The sequence below is a fragment of the Microtus pennsylvanicus genome, chromosome 1, assembly GCF_037038515.1.
Source record: "Microtus pennsylvanicus isolate mMicPen1 chromosome 1, mMicPen1.hap1, whole genome shotgun sequence".
In the NCBI taxonomy this organism is placed as follows: domain Eukaryota; kingdom Metazoa; phylum Chordata; class Mammalia; order Rodentia; family Cricetidae; genus Microtus; species Microtus pennsylvanicus.
The window spans coordinates 221,727,409-221,742,448 of record NC_134579.1 but is presented as its reverse complement, the minus strand read 5'-3'; the positions used below and the strand labels follow the sequence as shown (position 1 = coordinate 221,742,448).

General features: G+C 32.8%; 2 protein-coding genes across 2 annotated transcripts; both read left to right on the top strand.

Moving 5' to 3' along the window:
• The first annotated feature begins 4,040 nt into the window (after positions 1-4,040).
• Positions 4,041-6,335, top strand: LOC142842650 (olfactory receptor 8K5-like). Its single transcript, XM_075959341.1, has 2 exons — positions 4,041-4,957; positions 6,323-6,335. The coding sequence occupies exons 1-2, from the start codon at positions 4,041-4,043 to the stop codon at positions 6,333-6,335; spliced, it is 930 nt and encodes a 309-aa protein (XP_075815456.1).
• A 6,728-nt stretch (positions 6,336-13,063) lies between these two features.
• LOC142842649 (olfactory receptor 8K5-like) lies at positions 13,064-14,005 on the top strand. Its single transcript, XM_075959340.1, has one exon. The coding sequence runs from the start codon at positions 13,064-13,066 to the stop codon at positions 14,003-14,005; it is 942 nt and encodes a 313-aa protein (XP_075815455.1).
• The last annotated feature ends 1,035 nt before the right edge of the window (positions 14,006-15,040 follow it).

Here is a 15,040-nt window from a genome sequence, read left to right as displayed (position 1 = left end):
ACACATAAGTGAAGATTTTAAAAAGTAAGGAAATACTTTGTGTGCCCAATTTCTGTGTTAAAATAATGAACTAAACCAAATTCACATTTACTATATGAATAGGGAAATGAGACTGTTGTACATTGAATCAGTAATAAAGAGGTACAAGTCTGAAGCATTTCCAAGATTCCAAGATCCAGGATTGTTCTCTGAGAATTATAGTTAAGAAAGATTGAATGAAGCATCATCAAATATGCAAGAGTATTTGTATCGGATTTTCAAAAGGGATGACCATGTGGTTTTTATTTGTTTAGTTTGTTTATTAGTATCACAATCTCCATCATGGGAGACTTTATATATATGACAGAGCTTGATACAACAAAACAATCAAGGCATGGGTAATTTTCACTAGTAATGTGAAGACTGACATAAGAAAATAGGGAGTATGTATTTGGTGTTTCCATTAATGTGAAATTCAGCAACAGAAGAAATATCTGTGAGTGATATTTAGTTGCATGATACTGGGAAACTTTTGTTTAGGGGTAAAAGCAGGAAATAATTTCCTTGTATATCTCTCTTTTATCTCATTTTCTTAGACAATCTTGTGTCTCTCTGGATGAATGAAAACTCACTGTGTAGATTAGAATGTATTCCAATTCAGGATTCCCTGCCTGTGTCCCTGGTCTTGGCACCAGAGTCACAGAGTCCTGTGAGCAGATCCAAAAGTAAACATTCCTAGTTCAATTGGGCACTTGGTAGGACAATTTAAAACACGGATGCAGATCTTGTTGTTATTAACATGTCCTTTGTCTTAATTTAAAGATAGGCGAATAGATCAAAATTAAATATCTGTTTTAAAGACACATCAACTTCTTACTCTATTTGATTTTTTCTCATTTTTGGCATTTTTGAAGTCAAAAAGAGGAAATATACACAGTTATGAGATTTGGATTACTGTAGTTAAGAGTAGATTTTATTTCTGATAAGTCATGGTGAATAGCACCTTAAACGTATGAAAATATATTCCATACACATAAAATGATTCTACTTGTAGTAGAATAAAATTTCTCTCCAGCTATAATATTTTCTGAGCTAGACACTTGTGCTTTAATCGTAATTCCCATTGAAGTGAATGTAAGAGTGTCTTTACATTGTAGATCTTTTGGGGACTGCATCACTCATTCACGATATTTTGTTTCTGTCTTTGAATTGTTCTTTACATATTTCCACAGGGGAACATGTAGATTATCCTAAGTAATTAGCACCAAATACTAAGCATTGTTTTTAAGTTTCTCAAGTGACTTAGTTGTAATGATGTGAATGAAATTAAATAAAATTTCCCTAGGGAGATTTACCAAGAGAGAAGAAAGTTATAAAATCTCTTTGCACAAAGAAAATAGGTATAATATTAGAAAGGAAAATCTGATTCTTTATTAAAGGTAAGTGGATACTTACTGTCTTGGATTTTGAGTACTAGGTGTGTGGGAACTTACTATTATGTCTGACCATAAATACTACACAGACCAGTAAGAGGTGAATTTCTCAAATGGACCACACAAAGCTTCTAATTGTTAATGAAGGTTCACTGGTGCAATATGGTATTTTAATGTTCAAAGTAATAAAATAGATAGATATGCTACCTCACTTTTATTTGTGAGAAATGATGGTGATATTTAAAAATTGAAGTGAAGCCAAAGTTAGGAATGTGTAAATGTTTATCAAAACCTTACTTTTTAAAAGCTTATTATTAATTTGACTTGCAAAACTTAGTATATGGAGTGCTCGATCATGTTAGATTCTCAGATAAACCTCAGTAAATTGTAGCACATATCCCATTCAATCTCTAATATATTGTCTGAGAATAAATGTTTGCTGTACAATGTTTGAAGAATATCCATTTCAGGCATTTCTCAGACAATATTTAAAAAGTTTGGTGGTTTTGTATAACGCCATTACATGCATTTGTAAGATTTTTCCTTACATGGTTAATTTTCTTAACAGGTTGCTCACCAGTGGGATATTTTATGCAGAATAGTCATTAAATAATAACAAGTATAAAAATATTAAGAGTTGTAGAATATAAATAGAATTCTACATTGAATTTACCTCTTATTAAACCTAATATATCAATTTTAAATAATTGAAACATCGATTATTTTTCATACAGGAAGAATGGTGAAAGTTAGAAGAATTCATTTTCACCCAAGGAAGTTAACTCCTAATATGCATACTAGAGAGACAGCCAACAAACTAGAGAATCTCCGGGAGAAAGGACTGAAACTTTGAAAAGTCTCACTCCCTTTCTTTACCTGGTACTTCTCATCTTCTCATCATAAAACACTATGATAACATTTCACAAGATAGTTTTCAAAAGATGATAGACTATTATTCTTATATGTGGGAAAGAAGGAGTCTGAAACAGTATTGTAAATCAAAGAAGAAATAGAAGAAAAACCTCAATTCAGGAAAGGAAATAGTGGTGTCAATATGTCTCAAAGTAATGACAGCATATACACAGGGGTACAACCTCAGTTTACTCCCTAAATACATATGATGGAAAGATAGACCATAATCCTGCAAGTTGCCTCTGACCTACACACTCCTTCCATGGTATTTATGTGGCTGCCAAAAACAAATAAACAAATTAAGTATAACTGTAAATCTTGAAAGAGTCTAGAAGAATAGCCAGCAGCTTTAAGTACCACATTCCTCAGTTCCTAGCTCAAGAATCAGAAAGGTAAAATAAAATACCAATTACAGATTTAGATTGCTTTCAGCTTCAATAAGACAGTGAAGGTCTGCACTGGCGTAAAGCTTGAAGACTTGCGTCTTAGAGCGAAATCCTAGTTTTTCTATTTACAGCTGGCTTTACATTATGTCTTCCATCATCATAGAACACTCTGATATTCTTACAAAGTCACACGTTCCGAATGAGGTCAAAAAGAATATAATAGAGAGAATTTAAATGTATTAGAGTAAATCAACTATACTTTCATTGCATCTTTTCTGATTATTTACATTTATTGCATAAATGAAGCTATCATCATTGAAATATTTTAAAAATCCTAAAATTGCACATCACAAATACTGTGATATAAAAATTTTAGAATTTGTATAACATTTCAAATAATTGATTACTTTATAAAGTTTATTTTTACAGTGAGGAAGGAAATAAAGAACGTTGAATTAAGCGTTTGACCTCCTTGGATGCTTATTTAAATCATACATATTTTGAGGACTAGATTCTGACCACTTAAGACTTATGCTAATTATGGGTTTTTCTTTATTAAAAATGAAATAGATGAGTAAGTTAAAACATAAGTGTGAATATTTCTATATTATAGAAAATATGTGTTCTACTGTAAATAAACTATTGCCAAAATGCAATCCAATATATAAATACGATAATTTTAGTAACAAAATAGCAGACACATTTCAGACACTGGAAGTAAGAATGTTCTTTGAAGCCATTACTACATGATGGTATGTAGCTTTGTAATTAATAAAAATCATTAGTCAAACCACCTTAATGTACTCACTAAATATCAAATATATATAATCACTTGAAATTTTATCCAGATTGGCTAATGCCGATATGACAGTTATAGTTACACACTCCATTTATTGATCATGGCTAAACCTTATTATTCAATATTCAGTTGGTGACATGATTGTATATTTGCATTAGTTCTATGGCCTAGAGAAAATATTGTATATGAATTTTCAGAAAGGATGGAAATCTGATATGATAGACTGCGTAAGTCTTTTGAAACTGAATATTTATTACTTGCATGGATTCATTTTTTTATGTATTCACATGAAAACTTGCTGGGTTTTGAGATTATTTCTATTCCTTTATGTATTTCATACATCTTCCCTACTTTAGAAAGCCAAATTTTATTTTGTTCAAAAATATGTAAAAATTACTTTTGTTGCCTATTTTGTGAATAAATATCTATTCTAGTTATGACCACTGCCGTGTTTATAGGGTCATAAAAATGGTTTAATAAAATAAAATTTTATTTAGTTTCTTCAAGAAGAACTAATTCTCGATCAAACAAATGGACCGACACAATGCAACAATGCCTAAGGAGTTCATCCTGATGGGAGTTACCCAGAGTGCTGAGTTGAAACTGCCTCTGTTTGTAGTGTTCCTCACCATCTACGCAATCACCGTGGTGGGAAACCTCGGCATGATCATTCTGACCAAGCTGGACTCTCACCTACACACCCCGATGTACTTTTTCATCAGACACCTGGCCTTCATCGATCTTGGGAATTCCACGGCCATCTGTCCCAAGATGCTGGTGAATTTTGTTGTAGATCAAAACACCATCACCTATTATGCTTGCGCCACACAGATGGCATGCTTCATTATGTTCATCATCAGCGAACTTTCCATCCTGTCCTCGATGGCCTACGACCGCTATGTGGCCATCTGCAACCCTCTGCTCTACAGTGCCGTCATGTCTCCCAGGCGCTGCCATGTGCTTGTGGGCATCCCCTACCTCTACGGGACCTTCCAGGCTCTGCTGTTCCCTATTAAGTATTTCACGTTGACTTTCTGTGGCACTAACGTCGTTAGTCATTTCTATTGTGACGTTGTCCCCTTGCTACCTTTGATCTGCTCGCAAGTGCAAGAGACGGAATTGCTGACTATATTGTTTTCAGCCTTTAATTTAATCTCGTCTCTTCTCGTGGTGCTCTCGTCATACACGCTGATTCTCTTAGCCATATTTCGAATGCGTTCTGCAGAAGGTAGGAAGAAAGCTTTCTCCACGTGCGGTTCCCATCTGACAGTGGTGGTGGTGTTCTACGGGTCCCTTCTCTTCATGTACGTGCAGCCTAAATCTACTCACTCATTTGAAACCGACAAAATGGCTTCTGTGTTTTATACTTTAGTGATCCCCATGCTAAACCCCTTGATTTACAGTTTAAGGAACAAAGAAGTCAAAAATGCTTTGCATAGAGTCTTTAAAATTCTATGAAGACTTTGTTTTGTTCAGTATTAAATAATCCTATACTAATCTTTGATAACTATAGCTATCATATGATAAAATTTCTACAATAGTTGCATAATTTAACTCCTCATAAAAATGTATTATAGTTCATGTTAACAGATACTGTTTCACTTCTATGTACTTAAGCTTACTCTTATAGTTTAAATATCAATTTAATATTGCATTCTGACTATCATTTCTTGTTTCAGAATAAGTGTTTAATTCAGTAATACACAAGTTTATATTTTAACAGGTGGACAGATTAAATACTCTATATCAGTAACTTACATTTTTGTCTGCAATATTTTGGGGGGGCATCTATCTTTTTGTTGTATTAATAAATAAAATATGATTAAAAATAGTCTCTAAGTCTTTTTCAGAAAACATGTCATTCATACAGGTATAAACTAATAAATGTTGAAAACTACCTTGACGACATTCACCTTCAGTAAAAGAGATTTTTTTTGTTATTTTAATATAAATAATAATTAATTTTGCTTACATGTTTTATAACACTTTAAGTATGAGTATGTGATCAGTTACATGTGTTTGTGTGTGTGTACATAAGTGCAGATCTCCCATGAATGTGAGAGATGTTGGATCCCACAGGTACTGGAGTAACAATCAACAAGTCAATATAAATATTGAACTAGTAAGCCTCTTCCCTCTGAGCAATATCTGAAGCCCTGCTCATACTTTTTTTGGATGTGACAGCCTATCTGTCTGTTTCTCTTTCACACAAATACAATGCCTTATTGATTCTGAATTGTGAATTCATCACCATGATAATTCTCAAGGCCGTTGCAGAAACAAACAAAAAACAGCTGATATTGAAGTGTTAGTGTATCTTATTTTATATATGAAAAATAGCAAATGTTAAGGTTTTATACTTAACTTTCTCTATTTTAATTCTAAAACCAATATTGTTATTTTCTTCTTTTGAGCTTATGTATTTAAAAGTATTCATCTGTGTATCACTGATGTCTTCATGGTTTCCTAATTTTAGCATTATCGATTTTTTTTTTGGATAGGCATTTTTCTCTGAATCTTGAAAGTAGAAGGACATGTGGTCTTACAACTAAGCTCATCTCCCAGTTACATACAAGGCATCTAGCTTCCTAAAATACTTGAAAACATGATTTTGTTTTCTTAGCTTAATAACTTATTTATTGATTTTAATGTATTCTTTGAAAATGTTGTCCATATATACAATGAAATATGATCGAATGGCCCACTCCATTTCCACCAATGCCCCCTTACCATGCCTTCCAAATTTCAAGTTCTCCTCCTCATTTCCTTTTGTTTAGTAATCCACTACATCCTAAAAATGTCAGTCTTCTTTGTAACCTCTGTTAGATTTTTATCTCTTTTACAGTATTTAATATATTTTGTAAATTATAGTGGTATTTTCAAAAATTAATTTTCAAAGGTGTTATATATACCTTATTTTTCTTTATTTAATATCCCCCAGATAAGAGCATATAAAATCCATTTTATTCAATGGTATTTCCATCTACAGCGTTTTTCTAAGATGGTATTTAATAAGAAAATGTAATTTTGATGAAAATATTCTAATAAACATTTATATCAGTTGCATTTATGGGTTCTGTTGTCTTTCCCCCCCCCCCCTCCATCTTTGCAGTTTCAGTTCTGAGCAGCTTAAATATGATTTTGCATCTCCTCCTTGATGAACACCCATTTATTGTTTATCTCAGACAAATATCATTTACTGATACAGGTTATAATATAAATTCATGGTTCAAAATGTCAATAAGTGGGGGTGTTTATCAAACTCAACTCTGTTCTTTTTTCATATTTCACTGCCAGATTTCTTGGTATGGATGTTTTTCAACCCATGTCCCTTAATTCTTTAGAGAAACAGAGAAAGCTGGCTTCTCTGTTTCATATCCTTATTACATTTACATTAGCATGTTTTATCTGCAATATCAGAAAATGATATGACATATGTCCTTTAAAGTATTAACTATTAAGCTGGTCAGTGGTGACGCATGGCTTTTATACCAGCACTCAAGAGTCAGAGTCAGGAGAATCTGTGAATTCAAGGCCAGCCTGGTCTACAACATGAGTTTCAGGACAGGTTCAAAAGCTACACAGAAGAACCCTGTCTCAAAACTCCCAACTGTTAAGTATTATGATATAATATTATTTGATGAAATTATATTTAATGTGATTGCCAATATTAAACATGTTTTAAATGTCTCTTGGATGAGTTGTAACCATGAAAGAGGAATCAATATTTTACTTGCATAATTGACATGTTTCAGTTTTGAAGAATATATTTTATTTTTATTGATGAATAAAAGATAAGTGTGGAAAATGAATATGCTGAGTGAGAGTAAGGACAGTGAAAACCACAGAGGGATGAGTTAAGGGATCTGGTTTAGGTATCAAACATTGAATCAAATCGTTGCGACTGTTCCTGTCTTGCATCTGAGAACAACTTGTAGCTATGTCAGCTCTCACACATTAGTCTGATACATTTCAGTTATACTTTGTGCTTCCTGCTTGTGAAGAACTTCAGTGACATGAAGCAATCAGTTATGAATATGCTCATGTAAATCCATCTCCAACAGTGTGAGCACGTCTTCTTGAATTATGTATGTTTCAGTGAGTTGGCCATTCCACCTACACACAACACAATGATCACCACTACTTATTTTCTCTTGATATTATAAAATTAAGAGTTAACACTGCATACTAATATTGCTATCCTGATATCTTCTCATGAATCATGGGTCATTTTCATGAATTCTTCAATGGTGAGTTCTTTTGAGGATACCTATATTTTGTCAAGCCTCCTGAAGACCTCATTTCTGTCAGTCAGTTGTTGATTAGATAACTTTGTGAAGATCCCTGCCATCATTTCTAAACAAAATCTGATTATGCAGTAAAGAAATATTCTAGAAAAGACATCTAATATGAACAATATATTAGTCCCTTTAGCTTCAAAGATTTTTCTTATGTTTTATGTAGGTGTGAAGTGATCAGCTAAGTCTCTAGTAAATAAATATTATTAATTTGATTATTTAAACAAAATCAAAGGTACTCAACAGGTTCTGGGAGCTAAAGTCTCCTTAGTTATTATTAATCACTCCTAATAACCACTTGGCTTTAGACACAGTGTGATGAAGGTTGCTCCAACTGTGAAATAAATGAAAAACCATATTCTCAGGGATATTATAGCAGTAATAAAATGTCAGAATTTGACCGTATACAACAGACATTTTTAAAGGGGAAATAAAATTTGATTTCTTTCTATAGAAATATGCTTAAATTTAACAACCATCATTATTTTACATTTCATGAACTTTAAATAATCTATTATTTTACAGAAGTTATACAATTAATGGAAAAGATAAGGAGGCACAGTGCTATCTTCTTTTTAAGTTTTTATGTAGTATTTACCTTTCAAAGTAAAAGCAATCAAATAAATAATTCAAATGTGCCATATTTTACTGCTAGTGACCTTTACATATTCAGAAGATGTGAATAGGTTTTTGGCCCCCTGCCTTGCAGGAAGTATTAACATCCTGTTAACAGTTCACAAGCTTTAATTTATTTTTCTTATGCAAATGTGATTAGTCTCTACTTTTCTAGAGCATTCAAATGCTGAACTCTCTGGGATTGGAGCGTGTTGTTTGCAAATGCACTACACTAGGGAAAAATGGAGAGGCAAATCTGTTGAAATGAGATATTAATCTTCCCACTGTTGTTGATCTACCATATGCTCTATATGTTCTATAAATGTTACCTGCCCAGGAGCCATTTCTGGGCACATTATCTTTCTTTGAGTTTTTTGACTTCCCCTAATATATAGAGCATAAACCTATACATTTACAAAAGATGATGAATAGTATTGTTTTATTTAGTGTCATAAACCATAAATGAATATATCATAGATGTTTAAAGTTCACTGATGTATATTGGAGGAAAACAATATTTAATGCAAAATTTTTAATTATGATTTTTTTAAAAACTAACAGTTGTTATGGCTAAATTTTTTATAAGAAGGAATAAAAAGAAAGAAATTTTTGTAATAAGAAAAAAAGACTTGACAGAGAACAATATAGGCCAACAGTGAAAAACAATAATACATCTGCGTTGTGAGCTCCTGGAAACACAAAAAATGCTATGCTGACAGAGAGGAGATGGTTTCTCTTAAGTATCATTTTGGATCAGTTACTCATGAGAATAAAATATCTATAAGTAAAAAGAAGCTGAGGACAAACAAATACATATAACGTGTACATAACTCTGCTATGTTGACAACCTCTTCTCTTGTCTCCTTCCAAAACCACTAACAGCTTACTCCATATCTCATTATGAAAAACACATTCAAAACCTTCTCTGTGATAGCAACTCCACCTAAAAACCCATGACCACCATGACTCTTCTCCATTTTATACAGATCAACTGGTACTAAAGAGTTTTCCTTTAATGCCTCAGTACTAAACTCTGTAGCCTAGTCTGTCAGGGTCCATAAGCCCTTTGAGTCCCCATGGAATTTCTCAGATCAGTTTGTTGCTTTGATTCTTTTGAAGAACTGACTTTATGTTTTCTCACTGGGGAGAGGATTGGATGACATCAATGTAACTTTGTTTAAAAAAATTCTCAGATAATTTAGGCATAATAAACTGAACAAATTATACGCTACCACCTCTGGGAACACCACAAATAATTAGGAAAACCATAAATTTCCCCTCTCTGGAGCAAAATGAAGAGTAAGTTCAGAGAAGGAAATCAGAACCTCTGTGAGTGGAGAGAAGGAATTTCGACAGGTCTTATGGTAACCTGAATTCATAGTCTTCATTGAGTCTTAAACCCTACTGCTTCTTTCATTGTCTGTGAGAACTGTGGCTCCCTGGAATGTCACAGAAGGTAAATATTTGATAATTGTTATCACCTGCATGAGTATTTATTTGTAGGATAAATTAAATTCTATGAATTGAACACCTGTTGCACACTCTACAAGAGGTGAATAGGAGATTTAGAAATTGCAAGTTGAAAAGAAAATTTAAAACCTAAAAAATATCAATGATCTCACGAGTTCAAATTATTAAAATCAGATGTCCAGGTAAAAAATATAAGATACCCGGTTTCATTTTATTTTCAAAAAATAAACAAGTATAATTAGCATATTTTATGCAGTTTTTATAAATAACACATAATTTCAGTGTGGACCTATGAACCCTTACTTCTAAATGGAGTCTTTTAAGGCATTCATTGTATCTCATAATGCAAAAGTCATTTTATTTTTCGATGGCACCTGCACGTTCACAGGCTTTCATCATTTGTTTAACGTTCCACAAAACTGTTTTTTTTTTCTAATACCAGACGATGTAAAGATTAAGCAAATGGAAAAAAATAAGCAGAGATTTTTAAAGAGTTATGAAACTTTTCAGAAACATGTGAGCACAAATTAATTCCTAATTGTTGTCCATATAAATATGGTTGAAAACTCAGAGTCTCCTCTTTATAACTTTTGTGCTCTGTGAGCCTATGCAGGTCTATTTTGCTTGTGTATCTTAGGACACTCGAAAGAAGCCGGAGATTCTCTTTGTAAAGAAAGAAAAAGAGAATAGTAATGGAACCTAGACATCTTCAAAAGGATATAGTAACTGACACTGAAAATGAAAATAGACTTAAGGAATGATCTGGAAGAATTGTTGGAACAAGTTAAACACACCAAAGTGAAAGAAAATTGTCATTCCAATCCTGAATTATTTTACTCAGTCCAGCGCGTCTCATAACACAGCAGCATCTGTGTCCTAATGAATTGGGAAACCTTGTTCAGCCTAGATAGAGGCAGGGAGGGCCTTGGTCCTTCCTCAACTGATGTGACAGCCTTTTTTGACTCCCTGTGAGTGGGAGGCCTAACCCTCTCTGAGAAGCGGATGGGAGAAAGGGTGGGAAGAAGTTAGGGGGAGTTTGAGGAAGGGAAGGCGAAGGAACTGGGATTGGTATGTAAAATAAGGCTCTTTAAAAATAAAAAGAAATAAAATTAAAGTTTTCATTTAGAAGTACGGTATTTGTTGTTAGTTGTAAGTAAAGACAGGACTCAAGGGTGAAGCAGCAGACAGCTCCAACTAGGAAGAGGGCAGAGGTGGCCCAGCAATATGCAGCCCTCCCCCGGAGGCCTCATTATCAGAAAGGCAAATCCAACACCACTGAAGTCCATTGCTGTGATTACTGCTAACAACCTCAGATTAAATGCATTGCTACTGTTCAAGATTTTAACTTGGGGTCTTGGTGTTTCTACCTGATGCCTAGGCAATATATTTCTACTACTCTACTGTGCACGTTATATGAGAAGTTAAATACCCAGTTTCTTCTTTCATTAAAGTTACAGTTACCTGATTCCACATCTCACTGTGGCAACTCTGAGTGTGAAAAAAGCTACGTTCAAAACATTAGAATAAATTGATTTTTCTGTCACAAATTGGAACTGATTTGATATTTTTTCTAGTTTTCCATTTAATGGTACTTATTACTAAAATATTAGAAATAATCTATTCTAAATACTCCAATGTAAAATTCTGTAATTAATTAGCTATTCATATGAAGCTTAATAAAGGCTAAAACAGTGTGAAAGTGACTCACCACAATTCCTGTCTTTATAGTGTTACATATTAATAAAGTATAAAAATAAAGTACTAATGATCCATATAACAGCATAAACAATATGTACTAGACAGAAAACATTCACCTTTTGTGTGTCTGGAAGCCTGTAGTATTTTCTTTTTAAATTAGTAATTTTTGTCTTATTATGTGTTTGCTTTTGTTTGTTTTCTTTATATTTTATCTTTTGCTATTGTTATTTACATTACATGAAAGAAATAAAAAAAAAGACGTTATACAACCACTGAAGAAATAAAGGTGAATATTTATTTAAAGTAGAAAAATTTGAAGTTCAGTTGCAGTAACAACACACTATAGTATACTATTTTTATTAATGAAATTTCAGATTCATGTTCATATACTAAAAAAGGAGTATTTCTAACTTCAATTCTTCACTGGAATATGACTTTAATGATATTTCTCGGAAATTTTTATGCTTAAAAATGTTCCCAGTAATTATTTTTAAAAAAGTATCATCAACTCAGTGACCATTTAATTTCTCCCCACAAATGTTTGTAGACATGGTTCATGATTTCAGCTAAACTACAGTGGACATAATTTAAAATGGAAAAAGAAAGGTATTTTAATTAACTTATTTTTTAGACCATAATATAATTACAACATCCCTTTTCTTTCCTCTTTTCAAGGCCTCCCTATAACCCTTTGCACGATCCATTAAATTCATGGCCTCTTTTTCAGTAATTGTTATTTCATAAATATATGCATATACATATATGTACATGATGGATATATATCCATATAAGTATGGATACACTCAATATATATATATGACAATAATATATGTGTATATGTACTAAATATATGCTGTTCACTCCATGTAATGTTACTTCTATTTATATTTTCAGGGCTGACCAATTGGTACTAGATAAACATATAGCTCTCTTTGCAATTTTGACATAGTTGTCCCTTTTTAAAAACAAACATTACAAAACCTACATAGGACCTTAAATGTTCAAACACAAGACTGAACTGAAATGTCATTATTTTTATGTTGTTTCCATCCTTATATGTAAGCTTGCCTAAACACCATGGGAAATATCATAGATAAAAGATAGACTATCAGAAAAAAATGTGGTCTTCTAAAAATATAAAATATAGCCAATATTTCCATATAAGAATTTATTGATGGGATTGACAGTATCTGAGAAAATAATAAAATCATTTTTCTCTCAGACAATAGAATACAAATTTTATCTTGTCTTTAACTAATCTAGTAAGAATATAAATGATAATGTTGAGTGAATCCCACAGGGACTTCCCTTTTAAAAGGTAGAACTTCCAATCTTCATTTAACATTTAGAATCAGTTGTAAAAATCATTTTTCTATGAGTCATTAAATGCTACATTTTGCCTTGTCTTTGGATTTGCTTGGGTGAGTTTATGCAAAAGTTGATGACACTTGTGTATCTTCTCAGAAGGTTGAAATGAGTCCTGGGAATTCAACGGTGCCAGCTGAATTCATTCTGACAGGAATCACACACAGGCCAGATCTGCAGCTTCCTCTTTTGGGTGTCTTCCTAGTCATCTACGGAGTCGCCTTGATAGGCAACCTGAGCATGATCATTCTGACCAAATTGGATCCTCGCCTTCACACACCTATGTATTATTTTATCAGGCACCTGGCTTTCATTGATCTTGGCAACTGTACTGTCATTTACCCAAAGATGATGGTGAATTTTGTATTGGATCAAAATGTCATTTCTTACTATGCCTGTGCCATACAGATGGCTTTCTACATCGCTTTTATTATCAGTGAACTTTTTATCTTATCTGCAATGGCCTATGACCGCTATGTGGCTATCTGCAACCCTTTGCTCTACAGTGCCATCATGTCTCAGAGACGTTGTCATGTGCTGGTGGGCATTCCATATCTCTACAGTATCTTCCAGGCTGTGTTAATAACTAGTAAGATTTTTACATTGACTTTCTGTGGCTCTAATGTCATAAGCCATTTTTACTGTGACAACGTTCCCATGTTACTTTTGCTATGTTCAAATGCACGGGATATAGAATTGGTGATCATATTATTTTCGGCACTTAATTTGATCTCCTCCCTCTTTGTAGTCTTAGCATCTTACCTTCTGATTCTGTTAGCCATATATGGAATGCATTCTGCAGAAGGCAGGAAAAAGGCCTTCTCCACTTGCGGGTCTCATCTGACAGTGGTGGTGGTATTTTATGGGACTCTACTCTTCATGTACTTACAGCCCAAATCCACACACTCATTTGAAACTGATAAAATAACGTCTGTGTTTTACACTTTAGTAATTCCCATGCTGAATCCCTTGATCTACAGCTTTAGAAACAAAGAAGTGAAAAATGCTTTTCTAAGAGTCTTTACGGACCAATGTAAGCTTTGTACTTAATATAAAATGCAGAATGTTAACACAAAATTTGATAAAGAAAGTATATGTCAATACTAGTATCTATATTAGCAATTCCTTTTGATTAACAAAATGAAAAACTCACAATAATAAACAAAATTATAATGCATTCCATGTAGTCACATCAAATATTTCTTAGCTATAGAGCTCCATTAAATGTCACTTTCCTTACAACATCTTTAACTTTTGATTCAATGTTTTAGCATTCCCACTGAACTAATATAGAAATGGGAACACATGTTTAAAAATATTCTTATAACATGTGTTTTGTTTTAGGTTTGCATGGATTTCTTGGGTTTTTTTTATGTGTTTGGACACTTGTCTACCTAACCTTGTTTTCATTTTGTGTTTTAAACCTAAAATTATGGCAAACAAAATTGATTCAGCATAGACATGATGTCTTTGAACACTACAAATTTTAATATTTCTGATGTTCTATCCTACATAAAACATATAATTAGTTACAATATTATATAATTATTTGTAAAGCAATTCTAGATGACAGATAACATTTATTATACATTGCTATTTATTTTCTGAATTCCATGAATTTTCAGTATTACTGGTCCTATTTTGTTAATAGAAGATTTCCAGAATCTGTGGTTACATTCTTAATTTTGTTTTTCTATGCTGAGTATTCAAAATACTTTCAGGAGAATTATAACTTTAACAGTTTTCAGAAATAGTACACAAACATACACATACATACACACTGTTGAATCCCCATCCACACCCACTAGGGTTGGTGTTTTTACTATTGTTTGTATTGCAGCTTTTGGTTTTATTAGTGAATTTTGTGACACAAAGTCTATATTTTGTCTAATGTGTGCTCAATAGGAATATTTGTGCATTTATTTTGAATATAAGTTAATAATTGGTCAGAAAATTTTCTAAGTTCCACTAACCATGAATTAACTCTGCTTTCCTGTGATGTATGTTTGTAGATCACACTATCAACACTACTGAGGTCTAATATGTCCACCAAATTCATGTGCTTCCAATTAGGAACTATAGTGT